Here is a 16,524-nt window from a genome sequence, read left to right as displayed (position 1 = left end):
TTGTAATGAATTTCAATAAATATTGTCATATATAGGATTTTTCTCAGTGCATCCTGAAGCAACATCATGTACTATTTCAGCTCATCTTTGTCATCTAGCCTGTATTTTTGTGGAGTTTCTAATATTTGCTATTTTTAAAAAAGTGCTTTCTCTCTCTTTCTAACACTAGAAAAAAGTAATTGAGGAAAGAAGGAAATTGCCATGTTTGGCTGTTAAAGAGTCAGTATTTTTATAATGAAGGAATAGTATTCTGTTTCACAGTATTTTTTTTCTTCTGGAAGGCAGTGTGTCTCAAGACAGTTTTGCTTTCTTCCTGTATTCTACAAAGCAAATCCCAGAAGACATTCTGAGATGTCAGACCAAATAGCCCTGGTAAAAATGGAGTCATGGGAGAAATTCTTATTATTTTCCATTCCTGTAGAGAAACAGATGCTTCTCTACAGTCTGCTGGGAGTTTCTGAATCTTCTTTCAGAGACTCTTCGAGGTGCTACATACAGTCCTTTAATTCAAGTACAGGAGCTATGTAGCATGGATAAAGAGCAGGCAAAAATCCAATAGTAGTTTTAAAACACCTGTCATTGTAAAGGAGCACAAATAGTATTTTTTTTCCTATGATAAAGAAACATTCCTTAAAAACAGTGTTTATATTCACGATACAGGCACTAATACAGGTGCAAGAGCTGTTGAATGGTGCCTGTAAGCCAATTTAACTCCATAATCTTCCTTCTACAAATATTTGCATAATCATTTTCTGCATTCATTCATCATAAGAGTAATTAAATCTTTTGGGCTAAGCTTGCAGCGGACCTAACAGTTAAACTTAACCTGCTGTCCCACAAAGCCCTGTGGGGATCTTTATATACTTACCATTACCTTGCTGTTGAATGTTTTAGCTGGTAATATCTCTAGCTTGTTTTCAAGAAGTTATTAATAGCCAGAGTTTAGCTCAGCCTTTGTTTCTGCAGCCTCTGTACCTGCAGCAGATGTGTGTAAATATTACTTGATAAATATCCTGTGTAAATATTACTTGATAAATATCCTTTTCCAGTGCTAGAAAAAATCTGGGCTAACTAATAACTTGGAAATGTCTTAATTTTTGGGGTGTATAGAACCATATTTAGAAATTTGCTAAATAATTATGAGAAAAGTAGTTAAGTGTTATATGTGTGCTGCATGTGTGGAATCAAGAGGCACAGAGGAAACATAATAATAAAAGCTCTACCATTTTAATCCACTGGCTAGTGTTGCTTTCTTCTTCCTTGCTACCAGGGAAGGACTGTTCAGAGATAGCATCTGAAAGATAGTGTAGGTTGTCCCAACAGTCACAAACTTCCCAAGGATGTCAGCACATAAATGAGGCTGTAGTCATGCAGACAGCCAGGATACTGATGACCCGTTTTACATTCTCAGCATGTCACCCACTCATGATGTGACAGGAAACCACAGCGAGGGCTGGCGGGAAAGTGAGGTAAGGCATTTTATTCCCACAGGGCTTCCCAGACACAGTAACTTGTTATTGGATCTGACAAGTAGGTTACTGCATGGGCTTCTTACAAAGCCAATACCGTACCAAAAATAATGAGTTTGACAATGTGTGCATCCAACTGATGGCCCTGTTCATGTTAAGTATGTCTGGAATTTTTGGCATAGTCCAGTATCTAGGGTGGAAGAAGACAGATACTTAGGGAGCTCACTAGATGGTAGGGCAGCAGTTTTTCATAGTGCTTATTGTTTACTTGATAGCTTGTTGAACTAGCTCAGTATATGGCTTCCTATATGTAGTACATATTATTTATTAGTCATAGTTCAGAAGGTAGGACTATACACTCCTGGATGAAAGAGTCACCAGAATCCCTGCAGACCTGATGTAGACTAAACTTTTACACTGATTGTTAGCTCACAAGCCAAAGTAGTGCTTAGGAAGGGGGCTAAATGCAGCAAGGATGAAACACATCAACATAAAACCAGCAAATACATTACGTGCTCTCTCCTCAGCAGCAGTGATCCAAATCTAGCAGTGTGAGCAGTCAGCCCTAAGGGACTGTATGCTTAGGAGGGGCAGACTGGAGAGGGGTACCTGGGAAGCTCCAGGGGGAAAGTCTGGATGCATTTAAGAGAAAAGTTCTCTTCAGCAGACACAAAGTAGTGTTCCATTTGCATAGGGCAAATACCTGAGAGCTCATGATTGCAGCTTAAAACATTAATTTAAAGGCAGAAAAAACTGCCATAGTCTGCCTGCTCTTATTCCATTGCCAGTGAAAGTTAACCTGCCTGCTCATTGTCAGAAGACATAGCAAATAAACATCACATTTAAGATTAATCCAACTTTCTTCTCTCTCCTCTCCTCTCTCTCTCCTCTCTCTCCTCTTCTCTCTCCTCTGATCAGCTAAACATGCAGTTGATACAAGACCAATTACTCCGTTTCAGCAGTATACATCCACTTTCAATTCTTTGTATAATTTGCATTCATATAACTGCAACCAACTTCTGGATTCTTAAGAAAATAAGTAACTTGTGAAGTACTAGTGAGGAAAATTCCATATTTCCCAAGGGAAAAAAGACAAAGTGGGGTAAGGTACAGGACTTCTCAGAGAAGGTGTATGTGGAAATCTTTAGTATCCCTGCGAATGGCATGAGCTAAAGTTTCTTATTAGCAATCATTTCTATAATGTTAATTTAAATGCAGATTAGTTATGAGATTTTATGTTGCAACCACATAAAGAAATAGGCTAAATAAGTAGCTGTTTTCTGTTATTTAAATAACAGAAATAAAATAATAAAGCAAGATGCATTATTTCATATGTTTGGTTATGTTGGACCACTGTGATTTGCCAGACTAACAATTCCTTCATTGCATGTTGAAACTGTCTTTTGTTAAACATCAGCTATTGGCTGGCTACTTTCCACCATGCTGTTTTTATTAATTCTGTCTTAGGTCAGCTTCTTTTGTTGTTTCTTTTCTGTGCCTTCATTCTCAAAACGTATTGCATTTAGCTGCTGACACAGTTACTCATCTTCTAAAGTCCACAGTATTCCCCAAGTCTTTTTTTTTTTTTTCCCTCATCTTCAGTGATTCTCTGATTTAACTGTTCCATTTTGTTTTGACTTTTGATTATCCCAGGGTCCGATTGGTATGGATGGAAAGCTGGTAGGTGATTTGTTCAAAACCAGTGTAATTTAGGTCTTTCATGTATTCCTCTCTTTGCTTTTTAAAATTACTTATGCTGAAATGTATATTAGTCAAATACTGACTCCCTTCAGCATAACTTAGCATAGCAGTAGCAATCCAGTAGCATGGATTTTTAACAGGTTGCTGAAAAGCCACTTCAGTTTTTTGTGCCTATGCAGGGAAATGGAGGTCAGCCCTGCTTCTTCTGTTCACTTACCATTTTCTATCTGAATTAGATTGGAAGGCAGATGTTCCTCCTTGAGTGCTCTGTCCAAGGGTAATTTCGTGGTGCCTTTCAAGCAGCAGGATACCACTTCTGACTGCATTCCTGTGACTTCCTTCTTTCACAAATTCTTAATTTTTGTGTTTTAATTTCTGTGTCTGGATTGTGTTGGCTGATTAAATCTGAACAGCCTCATGTAGCATAATAAATGCATTTGTATGATATTCCAGATATTCATTAGGGATATGCTGCTTGAATTAAGTTAGAAATAACATTTAATTTTATACAATGCATTTGTTGATGCATTTGTACTTGTGTGTTTATTTGTATAGCTTTATGTTTAGATGTATGAGTCTGGAAGTTTATGTTCCCAGCTCTTTAGAGATTAACACCGTGGCAAAGGTGTGAAAATCCAGTTTTGGCACTTTCTCTTGCTGTTCCTTTTGCTCCCTCTCTTTTCTCCCTTCCCAGGGCACCCCTTTTCACTGATACTCTCGATACCTATTTTCTTTTCTATCCTTTTACTTACTACAAGCTCCATTTCCTTTGCAACTTGTTAACTGGCAGTGTCAGCTTTCATTTTCTCCTCTTCCTCTGCTCTTTGAGATTTCTTTCCACTTTTAAGTAACTTGTTTGTAAAGTTTGCAACATGCAGTCAATTAGCTTTTTCTTTAATCTCTTTTAAGGGATTGATAACTTACCTGTTGACTTTAGTTACACCATGGATATTTTCCTTTTGTTTTAATATCATTTATATATCAGCAGCTAATATTAGGTTCAGTTGCTAGGAAGGGATTAATTGACAACAGTAGAAGACTTTCCATCATGGCAATTAGAATAGATTGCCAAATCTCTTTGTTTGCCCCAAATTAGTGTATTAAGCTAGTAAATAGGAATATAGAAGGGAAAATTGTTCTGGAGATTTTACTAAAACCATGAGATATTATGCAGCTATACTCACTGTAGTAATTCAGATTTAAAAAATAAATAAAAAGCAGCATTCGGTTGGGATAATCAAGTACATGGGCAATAATCTGGGGTTCAAAACAGCAGCCACCAAAATGCACCTAATCAGGCAGTGGTGGTGGGATCCCTAAATGCCTGCAAAGACAGCCATTAGTTGGTAGCTAGAATCAATGGATCGATTTTAGAGTATGTAACAGATTTCATTAGACAAAAATCAGAGTAATGCTGACTTTTCAGTCTTGAACAATATTTTCTACCTGTTGGTTATTTAAAATTTAGAGAAAGATGTAGAGCTAAAACATTTTAATCCACAAGTAACATGAACTGGGGGAAATTTATGCAGCAGTGAACCAGACTGATTTCAGCAGTCTTGAGGCCATTTTGGGAACACAAGCAGATAAATCGAGAGTGAGCTTGCTCCAATGAGCTATAATACCAGATTGAATTCATGTTAGAGAGTTTTTTAATGAACACCAAAGTAAGTTCAGGAGCTTTATTCCTGACCCTTTCACAACATGCAAAAATGACAGATGGCAAAATTAACAGCCCCTTTTTTGTGTCCCACACCTTGAATTGCTGTTGTGTGACAATAACCCTTTACAATTAAAAATGTCAGTATTGTGATGCTTTTCTACCCATACCTTTGTAAGAAGAGCTGATGAGTTCCACAATTCAGTGCTTGCTGCTCCTTCTGGATAGTGTTGCTTACTGGATCACTTTTGAGAAGGGAAAATTCTACTGTAGCTGCAGTGGATAGTAGGGCAAGGAGTAGATAAGACTACACAGAAATATTGAAGGATTAGGAACCATTGTAAAAAACAGAAAATAATTACCTTTGCTAATGCAAATTTCCTTCCATGCTAAAGGAGCTAATAGAAGAGGGGTTAAAATCATCCTGCTTTTGAGTACTTTTGTATTCAGCATCTGCATTTATAGCTAAATGCAGGATAATTGTAATATTGGCAGCATATACAAACTAAGAGTAATGCAGCTATTATAGTCCCCGATCTGTCATAGAGTTTTCTGTCTACTTGAAAAAACATTGTCCTATAAAAATTCATTTTCCAGCTTTTTCTGTATTGGAGACATGAAAGAAGAGTAATTATAAATGCTCAGTACCAGAAAGGCAAAGTAGTGATGCTGTTGAGAGTAGAAAACGTTTTCGTGGGAGCATGATTGCAACTCTCATCTCATATTCAATTCAGGATATGTTCGTGTTTTGTGTATATGTCTCTTGTATCATACATATAACATGTACCATGTGGACACTTAGAAGCTTCTATGTCTTATATGAAGGGAAAAAAGTCAGTTTTCAAATCTCATTGTTGAAATATATATGCATGTGTTCAGTTTATTTGCTTTCTATTGCTTTAAATCAACTATTTGTTGAATCATTTTGGTAATTTTAGACCTTCATTTAAGTTTTGGATTTTTTAATTTATTGATGTTGGAGACAGTCTTTAATGCCTTGGTCAAAATGTATTGCAACTTTAGATACTCTCGTGAACAAATGTATTCTGAATTTTATGTATAAAGTTTGCAGGCACAGACCTCAGTTTAGGTAATTTACACAATTTTATTTTACCGTCTGCCCAATATTGCATCTATAAGCAATTCCTGATGATTTTAAGATCAGGTATAACATAAAATAGCTTAAAACCTGCTGTGAGGGGAAGATTGAGGTAATATATGAGTGCTGAGGAGTCTCAATCATATTCATTAACCCAGCATGATGTGTAACTTCATAGAGCTCACCAACTCAGAAAGTTTTAGCTAATATTTCAACTGCCAACCTCAGCCAGTAAGTTTGGGGTTTTTTTATATTCTCTCTGGTGCAGTTTTGTTCTAAGGAATGAATAGAAAACTGCAGCATCCCCAACAAGGAATACTTTATGCTGCATTCATTGTAAAGATTAGATAACCACAATAATTCTGTATTTTACTATTATTCCTCTGTAATGTGATTCCATATATTTTAAAAAATATTTTTAAAGCTTTGTGTGAATTTAAGTACCATTTTATTGTGGTTTTTAATTGGCACAAGAAGTTTTATTAGTTACTATAAAAAGCATTTCTTCATTTGCTTTTCGTGTTGATAATGGTTCCCAGTTGAAATGCTTCCACCTCCTACCGCATCTAAAATTGCCCAGAATCACAGGATGGTTGAAGTTGGAAGTTGGAACTGGTTACAACAGTTGACCTCTGGAAGTCATCTGGTGTAACCTCTCTGCTCAAGTAGAGCTATCTCAAGCAGTTTGCCCAGGATCATGTCTAGATGGTTTATGAGAGTCTTCAAGAATGGAAACTCCACAATCTCCCATGGTCCTGTGCTTGGTTAACAGCCAAAAAAGTGTTTCCTGATGTTCAGACAGAAAAATTTCAACTCTCTGTAAAAGTATCTTCCAGCTGAATTGGTTTTATAAGATTTAAAAGAAGTCTCCATGCTCAGTTTCTGTCAAAAAAAGGAAACATAGTTTAAGTGAACGATTATTTTAATTATCATAAAACACCAGAAGCTAAGCTAGCCCTAGGCATTTAAAGGAATTCTCTCTAAGGAGAAATATGTAATTCTTTTTCTCTGTCTTTACAGTGTGAGCTGATTGTCTGGGTCATGTTGTTTATAGTCACAGCTACTGTACTCTTTGCTAAAATAATTCTGCTTCATGCAAGTAATTTCTGTTAAGGGCACTAAAATAATTCATGACTGGTTTTTCTAGTCTAGGGAAATTAGGAATAGGAATTCTGCTCTGTAAGGGCTTGCAGCAAGAGGAAATACAGTTCCTCAGTGTGCAAAGGGCGCCTCTCCACTTGTCTAGGGGTGATCTAAGGGGGAGGTTGATAAATAAGAGAGATGAAATATATCAGCTGTCTTTTTGGATTGACTGACAAAAGCTCATTTCAGACCTTTCACAATTGCTGTTTTAAATACTGGTTTATACTTGCTTAAAACTGTAGTGCCTGTAGCAATGGCAAAAAGACGACTGTTTGTCCAGCAGTGTGTTCCTCCAGTTTTAAGACTTTGTTCATTCAATAAGCAGTAATAATAAATAATTTGCATCTCCTTGAAGCATGGAGATGAGCCATAATAGAGAAATAAAAGAGGAAAAACCCATAATACCTACTCTGAATCAGCTCAGCAACTCTGGCTCCTTTCTCACTTGAGAACTGTCAATTAGGTCTTCCTATCATTTCCAAATTGTTAAGAATATCTAAAAGAAGAAGTTTCTCAAATGCAGTTTGATATATTATTGTAATTTATTTCTAGAATCAGGTAGTTGCAAGAAAGTTCATCAGTTTGAATTAAAACACTCAAATTCAATATCAACTTGAGTCCAAAAATCTGACTTCAATGCAGTCACTATACATTTTGTTCTCCTTATTAGAGAGCACTGTAACTATTTTCTACTATTTAAGGAGTTCATCCTTATCATAACTTTCTGTAATCTTTTGTTTTTCTTGTTCTTTTTCAGGGTCAGCCTGGTCCTCAAGTAAGTGCCATCTTATTTTCTTACATAAGTAACAGTTAAATACAGGGCCCACTTGGGAGCTCAGGTTGTCTACAAAGTATTTTACTATATTTTTGATCCTACTGTAGTAAGATCGAAACTGGTAACCATTGCATAATTCTGTAAGAAAAATATTTCCCAAGAGAGAAATATGCCCCCCACATATGGTTAAGTTCCCTCAGCTGTCTGACCAGATGGTGGGGTTAACAACATAATACTGAATAGAGCAAATCTCCTAACTATGGCTTGAAACTTTGCCACCAAACTTTAAAGCAAGATAAAATAACTTAGCAAATGTGTAGCAAATGTAATACTTCAACTGCTTATTAATCACATGCTAATAATGTTCCTATAATCCAGGCAGCCCTCAGTTATTTTAAATATTGCACTGCTAGCTATTTTGATTAATTAGATACACTGCTTTGAATTAGTTCTGCTTTATTTAAGAATAGTCGAACTTTGTCTTGTGAGCTGTAATTGAAGACGTAGAAATCTAGGGACCTAACTTCAGTTCTAAAGAAGAAATAGACCAGCAGAAAGGAAACGTTACATATAGCAAAAATTAAATGTTAATTATTTGAGTCCTATAAAAATATGGAAGAGCAAGGAAATATTAAAAAAAAAAAAAAAAAAAAAAAAAGCCAGTACCAATGCCATACTTAGTGACATCAGTTGAGAAACTCAGGCTTTTTGTATGGTCCATATGCTTTGTGGGAAGTAAGCTTTGCTCTGTGGAACTGTCTTAGCACAATTTAGTTGCCCAAACTGGGATTTCTGTGAGGGCCTTTTATATTTCAGAATCATAATTGAAAGTTAAAGCTTTACCACGTTATTGAATGACAATTTTTTTAAGTTAAGATTTTCATTATGAGAAGCGAGCATTTATTTTAGATTATTTAGTTTCTGAACATAATCTGTTGAAAGACAGATTGATTTACAAACCCTCAAACCACTTGGCCTGAACGCACAGTGTCCTTGCAGTGCCAGGCTCCGTTTAACAGAACTGTGTAAGAAATCCATATGATACTGGCGATAACCACTGCCCATGGCACTTATATTTCACAATAGGCTCTTAATGTATGGACTATACAGAGAGGCATCTTCAGCCTCTGTGCTGCCGGGGATTGGTTAAAAGAGACTGTAATTCTGTCTGGCACTGACAAGCTCTGCTCTGAACGAGCTCTGTTGAGGACCTGAGGCTGGTTCTTGAGCCTGTGGGCTGCCCTCTAGTTGATGTTAACTTGTGCTGCCACCCGTGGCCTTTCCCTCTGGGTTTGGAGCCCCACCTCCCACATTTCAGTTGCCTAATGCTTGTAAACAGCTGCTCAGTCTTTGGAGCTCATATCTCTGCATGAAATGCCCTGGGATAGCTGTAGGCAAGGAACTTTCATGGAGATGGCAGCGTTCAGTGCTGTTTCAAGGGCAGAAAGGCAGAGAAGTCTCATCACGGGTGTAAGAGAAATGAGGTGCAAACCAAAGAAAAAGCCCTCTAAAAATGTTCCCCATGTTTTAAGAGAGAATTCTTACATGTTAACTTCAGTAATTCCTCCCAGTGGAAATGCTCACCTCTGGGTCATCACCATTGTCCTCAGCAACATGTACCATTATTCTTAATAATGCCTTTTCCTCCTTTTCAGCTCAAGATGCTCTTATTGTGTCAGGAGGATATGTGTGTACTCAGTCATTTCGACTGGCTGATTGAGTCCAGGAATAATTCTTTTGGGAGCACTGGTGGGGAAGACATAAGGTCATGAAACGGAGTCGTGTTCAGCTTTGCATTAAGATGCCTATACCCAGAAGCTTGTGTTGTGTAGGTGTTGACCTACGAGGTGTCTAAGTACTCCCGGCAGTCAGTGAAGGTTAAGTCAATACTCAGTGCACCTAGAAACCTGTTCAGCTTATGCTGAACTCCTTGGGCTCAGTTACATTGTCTGCATTCAGGCCTTTGTTGCTGTGTGAATTGATCCAGCGTCTCCGGCCTCAGCCCCTGGCTGTTTTATGTACACGGGCTGGAGTCTGTGTTGGGCTGTGGTTGTAGCTGTCAGTCACAGACAGCTGTCTTGGATACCTTGGGAATCTCTCACATGACACTAGCTGTGCACATTCATGCCTTCTCATTCCAGATTCTGACTGTAGGCAGCCACTGAATCAGATAACCATTCTGCTGAATTGCTTTCTAGCCAGTGTTGACATCTGCGAGTCTCAGGCAACTACACAGAGGCTGTGTAGAATTTAGAAGTTTATCCCCTTAAACTGAAACTCAGATCCAGATAGCTTGGTGAGACAGCATTTTTTTAAATATTAAAAGCAGAGTTTTTTAAATATTGCAAGCTGTGGTTGAAAATCTCAAGATTTTTAAAAATCAAAAGTATCCACAGAAAACAGAATTTGTTCCCATACAGATAAATCAAAACCCCTTGGCATGTCATTAAGTAATGCAGAAATTCCAGCCTATTATGATTGTCAGAAATTTCCCTGGTCTTAACTGCATCCATGAGAAACTCAAAATTTAAAGTATTGATCAGTTTGGTTAGTAAGTAAAGGCTTCTTGGCTTTAAAGAACAAAATTGTTATGCTGATTTGAGAAGCACTTAGACAGTTTCTGGTGTTCTAGCCATGCAAGTCCATGCTAAGGTCAGGGATAAATTCTAATCATTTCTATACCCGCTGTTTTATTAACGCCTATTCTTTTTCACTATGGTTTTAAAAAGTACACACTATATTCACCTAACACACACCTAATTACTGGGCACATCCTCCTATCATTTTATGTTTTTTACTGCTTATTTTCTTCAAAAATAGATGACAAAAGATAATTTTGCTTCACATTTTCCCATTTTAAGTAACAAGAAGCATTATTAGAACTCACAGGTACCTTTTTTTTTGTCTTCCAGAAAAAGCTTATGGTTCTATTGTATCTCTGAAAAGTAAAGACCACAGTAACAAAACTAAATAATTTCTAGACTAATCTTTTAAAAAAATCAAGTCCCTTCTTAACGATTTTGGTTTTCTGTTAAGAAGAAAGCTACTTTAATTACCATGTAAGCTGTGTTCTTCTGTTGAAGAGCAAGTAATAAAATATTTAATATTTTTGCTGAAATTAAATTCTGACTCTTGGGTGACCCAAAAAAATATCTGCTTTTTCTTATCTGGAATATAAATATGTATTTACACTAGCTTGAACCAGAAAGGATTTTTCTCCCAGTAAATCTATTCAACCAAATTCTTCCCATACTTTCTCTTTTTTAAATAATGGAAGTATTCCTGCTTGTCAGAGAACAAAGTTTAGCTTCTAGTCTCACATTAATTCTGCAAGAAATGTAAGAAATCTGGGTAAAGAGAGAAGGCTGGCTATTTTAAACTTTTTTTGGTGTTGAGAGGTAAGGTTCATGTAAATACTAGAAGCCATGCTTTTAATATTATGGTGAAGAAAGACAAAACAATCCTTTGAAAAAATCTTGCTGAACTAAAACTATTAAAGACTCCACACTATTAAGTGTGGAGTAGGGTGGTGTTTTGGTGTGACTTAGTCTCAGCCAGCCAGCTGTTTCCTTCTTTGGGGCAATATCCTCTCCCTGGCCTATCTAGCACAACATGCTTTGTGTCTCATGTCAGTAGGCATGAGCACTCTCTGTGTGGGACTTCGACATACAGCAGCCTCACAGATGCTTCTCCTTTCTCTCTGGCAGCTGTCCAAGTCTGCATTAGAAATGGACAAAGTGTTAATGATTGATATTTGTTTTCATGAGATTCTTGTTTTCCTTTGTGTGACACGTCCATGGACGTGATGCTGTAACAGCCTGAAATTTCCCAGTGCCTGGTGCACGATAAAGGGTTTCCATAGCGATTGTGCTGACAAATGTATGTGTGTCTTTTTTTTTCACCATCAAGCATCAGGGTATGTGACTGGAGAGTTTTTAATTTCTGATGACAGAGATTCTGATTCATGGTTAAACTGGCTATTACTGGCTTGTGCTGTCAGCAGTGCTGGTGGAGACCATATTAACTTTTCGTGTTCTGGGTTTTGTCAAAGGACAGAGAAACACAGCAGGCCACAGGCCGTAGTTTTGAGTGGTTTTGGAAGGCAGTCTAGGGAAGATATTTATCACTTCCTAGAGAACACTGTGATGGTACAGAAACTCCTAGATCTTAGAAAAAGAGTATCTGACAGTAGGAAGGATGGGAAAGGGGATGTATAAACAAAATGTATTTTAATTCCTATTGAGCTTCCCTTTCAGTTTTGGTAGTTTTGGATAGCCCATCTGCATTCCACAACCTGTTAAATTTTGCTCTCAGTGCATGCCATTCAGTAGTGGGGCAGTTGATAACATCAAGTGATTGTTTGTGTGTTTTTATGGCTTTTTAAGTTACCGGCAAGGTACATAATTTCATATTGACCAGTGCTGCAGAGTGGTCACTACCTGTCAGATTGTTAGAGTTGGACACGTTTCTTTTGTTCTGATCACCATAAATTGAGATGTAAACTCCACATTCCTTTTTTTCTAGCAGTTTCCTCTCATGAATGGCTCAAAACTCTTTACTTGCATGGAGAGTGGGGGAAGGAGGCAAGAAATGCACTTATGAAGGACAAAATCAGCTGAAGACTGAAACAATATTTCACTTTCAAATACACAGTGCAGTAAAGTTACTGCTCCTGGGAGAATCCCAGTGGTTGTACCCAGGCCATCAGCTGTTCTCACTGTTGAGAATGATCTTGTGGGGTATTTCTCCTAGAAACTCGTACCCTATGCTCCTTTTTAAACTTCTGAAGAATTGTGTTACTCAGACTGATTATACAAATGCTAGTCTGCTTTTGAGTTACAAGTTGCAGGTCAGATTTTGCTGTCAAACTTTGACAATTAGTTTATTAACATTAGGTAGCAGACTTGCAAAAGTCTGTTTCTTACTTTCTTTGTACGAATAACAAAGATAAATTCTTGATGCCTTTGCTGCTAATAACAATTTACTGTAAATGATGAGATCAGAAATTAATCTGAGGGCATCACATATATAAACAAGCTTGTGCTGAGTTTCATATGTGTCTAAGCAGGCAGAACTTTAGTTGCCATTCTCCTTTCTTAAATGGTAATAGCATTTGTGAACACCATTGAAATTGTGAGACCTTTTTAGGAAACAGCCCATATTGATTTGTGAACAAGAAGAAACAAATGCCATTTTCATGGCTTTTCATTTTATGTTAGTTGCTAAAGGGAACCACATCAGAGAATGTCAAGAGGAGAAATCATGCTCAAAACTTAATTTACTGTATACATAAGTGTTTATGACACAAAAGAAGCCAGAAATGTGTCTTCTCAGAAGGCAATTGTGCATTTAATTATTTTTAAGTATGATGCTTTCTCAGCTTTGTATGTAATAAAATAGAAGTTAATTTTGTTAAAAGGCATTGACAACAACAATGGGCACTTTCAAATATCAAGCACTTCAGTTTCCCCTGGTAGACTTGTGCACATGTGTAAACCAGAAGAGCTGTGAATATCAAATGGTTTTCTTGGCTAAGCATGGAGAGTGGGGGAGTATTAGTGCAAGTAAGTGGATTCTTTGCTTTGTAAAGAAGAGAACACAGAACTGGAGATTTAGGGGAAAATTGTTCTGAACTATCTGTTGTGCCAAGACTAAGGAAGCACCACACCTAATTTAAAAAGGTAGAGAAGAGTAAAAGTCCCAAGCATCAACAAGCAAAATTCTTCTACGATTTGATACTATGCTCAGCTTTCAACATATTTTTTTTTCACTTGTCTTTTCCCACCCTTTTGTCAGGAATTGCAAAGGAGCCTCTAATGGCAGATTGATGACTTCCCTGCAGTACCCTGCTAAGTGAACTTAGTTTGGGATAATTAGACTTTTTAGAGCTCTGCTCATCAGGCTCTGTCAGACACCAGGAGGAGGCCAGACTCCTACCCCAACTGTGCTACTGTGTTCTTTTACTTACTCTGTTAGGCAAGCTTTTGAGTTACAATTTCAGTAACTATCTGGTGCTGAAATGGCAAGATGTTCAGAGGTTCCACAGCATTTCCTGGAACAGATAATTGTTGGGAAGGATGAAAGTTTGACAAGAAATTTTAACAGATATGTATGCTTGTCAGAAAGATCTCTTAATGTAAAATCTTAGAACAAAATAGAGATGGAAGCAAGTTTTTGTATAGAAGAATAATAGATGTTTAAATTGACAATTGCTGAGCCAGTCATTACTGGACAACTAAGGAAGCAAAGGTTGAGTTAGAAGGAGGTTTTATGACTTAGAGCAAAGGATATGTTGACCACAAACAAAAAGATGCTTTTATCAAGCAAAATTAGGTCTTAGGAAATGCAGACAAACATGCCGATATGGCAAATAGAAAAAAGGTCTAAGAATTTTCCACTGCAAGAAAACTGAAAAACAACTTTAAGCTTAAACTGTAACATGCTAACTCATGTGATTGGGTAGTATTGACCATAATATGGTAGTGATAGTAGTTATGATAGGCTGTAGGTAATAGTAAAGGTATTGATTGGTTGATTATGTATTAAGATGCACAGCAAAGACAAAAATATAATGCACTGTAACCAAAATTAAGGGGTCTTCAGGCTTGTCTACAGGTGGAGCTGACAACTGTAGGCACAGGCTCTGTCACCCACAACCCTGCACTGTTGTAACATCTTGGATACAATAAACTGCATTTTGAAGAGCCTGAAGTCCAGCATCTCTTGTCTCAGGCTCTTACTGATAATTTATTTCTTATTTCCTTGCTTGATTCAGAAAGTATCAGACTTGAATTCTGTTAATTTTACAATTACCAATTCAGTCTAGGTTTTGATTTTCTACAAACAGAAAAATAAGAATATCCATTTTACAGAATTCTGTGAAAAGGGCTCCTCATGCAACATAATTACCAGTTCTGGATGTGCTTGTAAAATAAATTCTGCTCCTATGAAGGTGGCTTCTTCTACTGAATTTGTAGATCTCCTCTGGGAGTAGCTGTATGCAGTAGATAAAGAAAGCTTGGAAGATGGGCTTTGAAAAGAGTTTGACACAAAACTTTTAGAAGTTGATCTCCTCATTTCACAGTTCACATAGCAACAGTTTATGATACTGTTAGTCTGAAAAAATAAACCCTAAAATTAGACAATACATAAAACTAATATTTATAACTCTAAAAGAAAATATGCATGAGAGCTTTCTACTTGTAGGATGTTACGAACTTTTCTTCATGATGGTGTCTTTAATTTTTTAAAAGAATTGGGTTTGTTGTCATAAAATAAACATGAAGATCTGATTCACTGGTTACGTATGGCAGTATAAATTTGATGGGGAATCACACATTAGCATTCCATCTATTCATTTAGAAGTTCCAGCTGTCACCAGGGCATAGTAGATCTTCTAAGAGCAAGTGAGAAATTGTGAAGCAAAAATTACTTGCAAGCCTTAATTTGGTAAACCATTGCTTAGCTTAATGGAGTACATATGAGTACAAAATAGCAATTGCAAACTTAGTCTTGTGGTTCCATTATGACATTACAGAGGTTTGTCAAAATATAATTAAGGACTCTCAAATATTTCTTGTATCCCTACATCATTTCTTTATCAAATGACCTTCGTATTTTCTTGCTCTTATTCTACATGTGGCAGAAATACACTAGTGTGTTCTGTGTTCTGTTAGGGATTATGTCAAAGCAATGTATTGAATTGTGTTCAGGAATATTATAAAGTATTTTACTATCCTGCTCCACATGTTTTTAATTTGATATTAAACTCATGCTGGCTTATTGTGTTTAGTGATCTTCATGCTGTATTTTAGCTTTGAAATCCAGTTAAATTTCTTGCAGATCCCAGTAGTTTCACTAGCTTTAATAAAAAAAAATTAAGAGTTATAAAAATGTGTATTTCATCAAGTTTATTGTGACTTGAAGATAATGCTGTGATGTCTAAGACATTAGTCTTTCACAAGGTTTTAAAAATATCAGAGTTCCTTTGAAAGCTATTATCATTTCAGAGGCTGATGATGTTTTGTACTAGATGCTTGAAAGTCCTGTAAACTTGAGCAGAGTTAGAAGATTTGGATCTCAGGCTGGTAGAGGAAACCTTCAAAATTTATATTTTCCTTTATAAAGTGACACTCCCGTGAACTGTAATTTTACTTCAAGCAAATTGATGGGTTAGTAGAAATGCTTTAAGTTTTTTTTATATTGAATTGATGCTGGCATGAAGAGCTGTGCTGATATGTTACACTTTCCTGTAAGTATGGGTCAAGTTTCAAGAAGGAAGAAAAAGGCAGAAAATGCAGCAGTTACTTTCATTGGAGGATTTTGTGCACTGCCAGTACTGTTACTCTTGAACACGGCATGGAAGTATCCATTCTGTTTGTGGGCTTTAATCCAGATTGCCAGTTTCAAAAATGCTTTGTCTGTCCCTACGATACTGTAGGATTTCCTAATACAGTTTTTTATTGAGATCCATCAGTAATATTCAAGAGCTGTGAGCTGCTGAAAAACATGTAAGAGAATCACGTATGTTCAGAAATACAATCCAGCTATATTGCCCAGTATGTCTGCTAGTGATCATTTGCCAAAAAGAGTCAATATCCATTTAAATATAAATGTACATATGTGTTTAATTTCCCCTGAAGATGTTCTGAATTTTGTAGTCCATACTCTTAGTCTT

General features: G+C 36.8%; 1 protein-coding gene across 1 annotated transcript in view; it reads left to right on the top strand.

Annotated features, from left to right (window-relative positions):
• The window catches only part of COL25A1 (collagen type XXV alpha 1 chain), a 297,981-nt gene that overhangs the window by 174,524 nt on the left and 106,933 nt on the right, over nt 1–16,524 (top strand). Inside the window, exon 5 of the mRNA XM_053976587.1 lies at nt 7,830–7,847. Coding sequence (XP_053832562.1) covers nt 7,830–7,847 — 18 coding nt within the window. The remainder of the gene's footprint in view (nt 1–7,829; nt 7,848–16,524) is intronic.

This window comes from Vidua macroura, chromosome 4, assembly GCF_024509145.1.
Source record: "Vidua macroura isolate BioBank_ID:100142 chromosome 4, ASM2450914v1, whole genome shotgun sequence".
NCBI lineage: Eukaryota > Metazoa > Chordata > Aves > Passeriformes > Viduidae > Vidua > Vidua macroura.
This window is presented reverse-complemented; position numbering and strand designations above follow the sequence as displayed.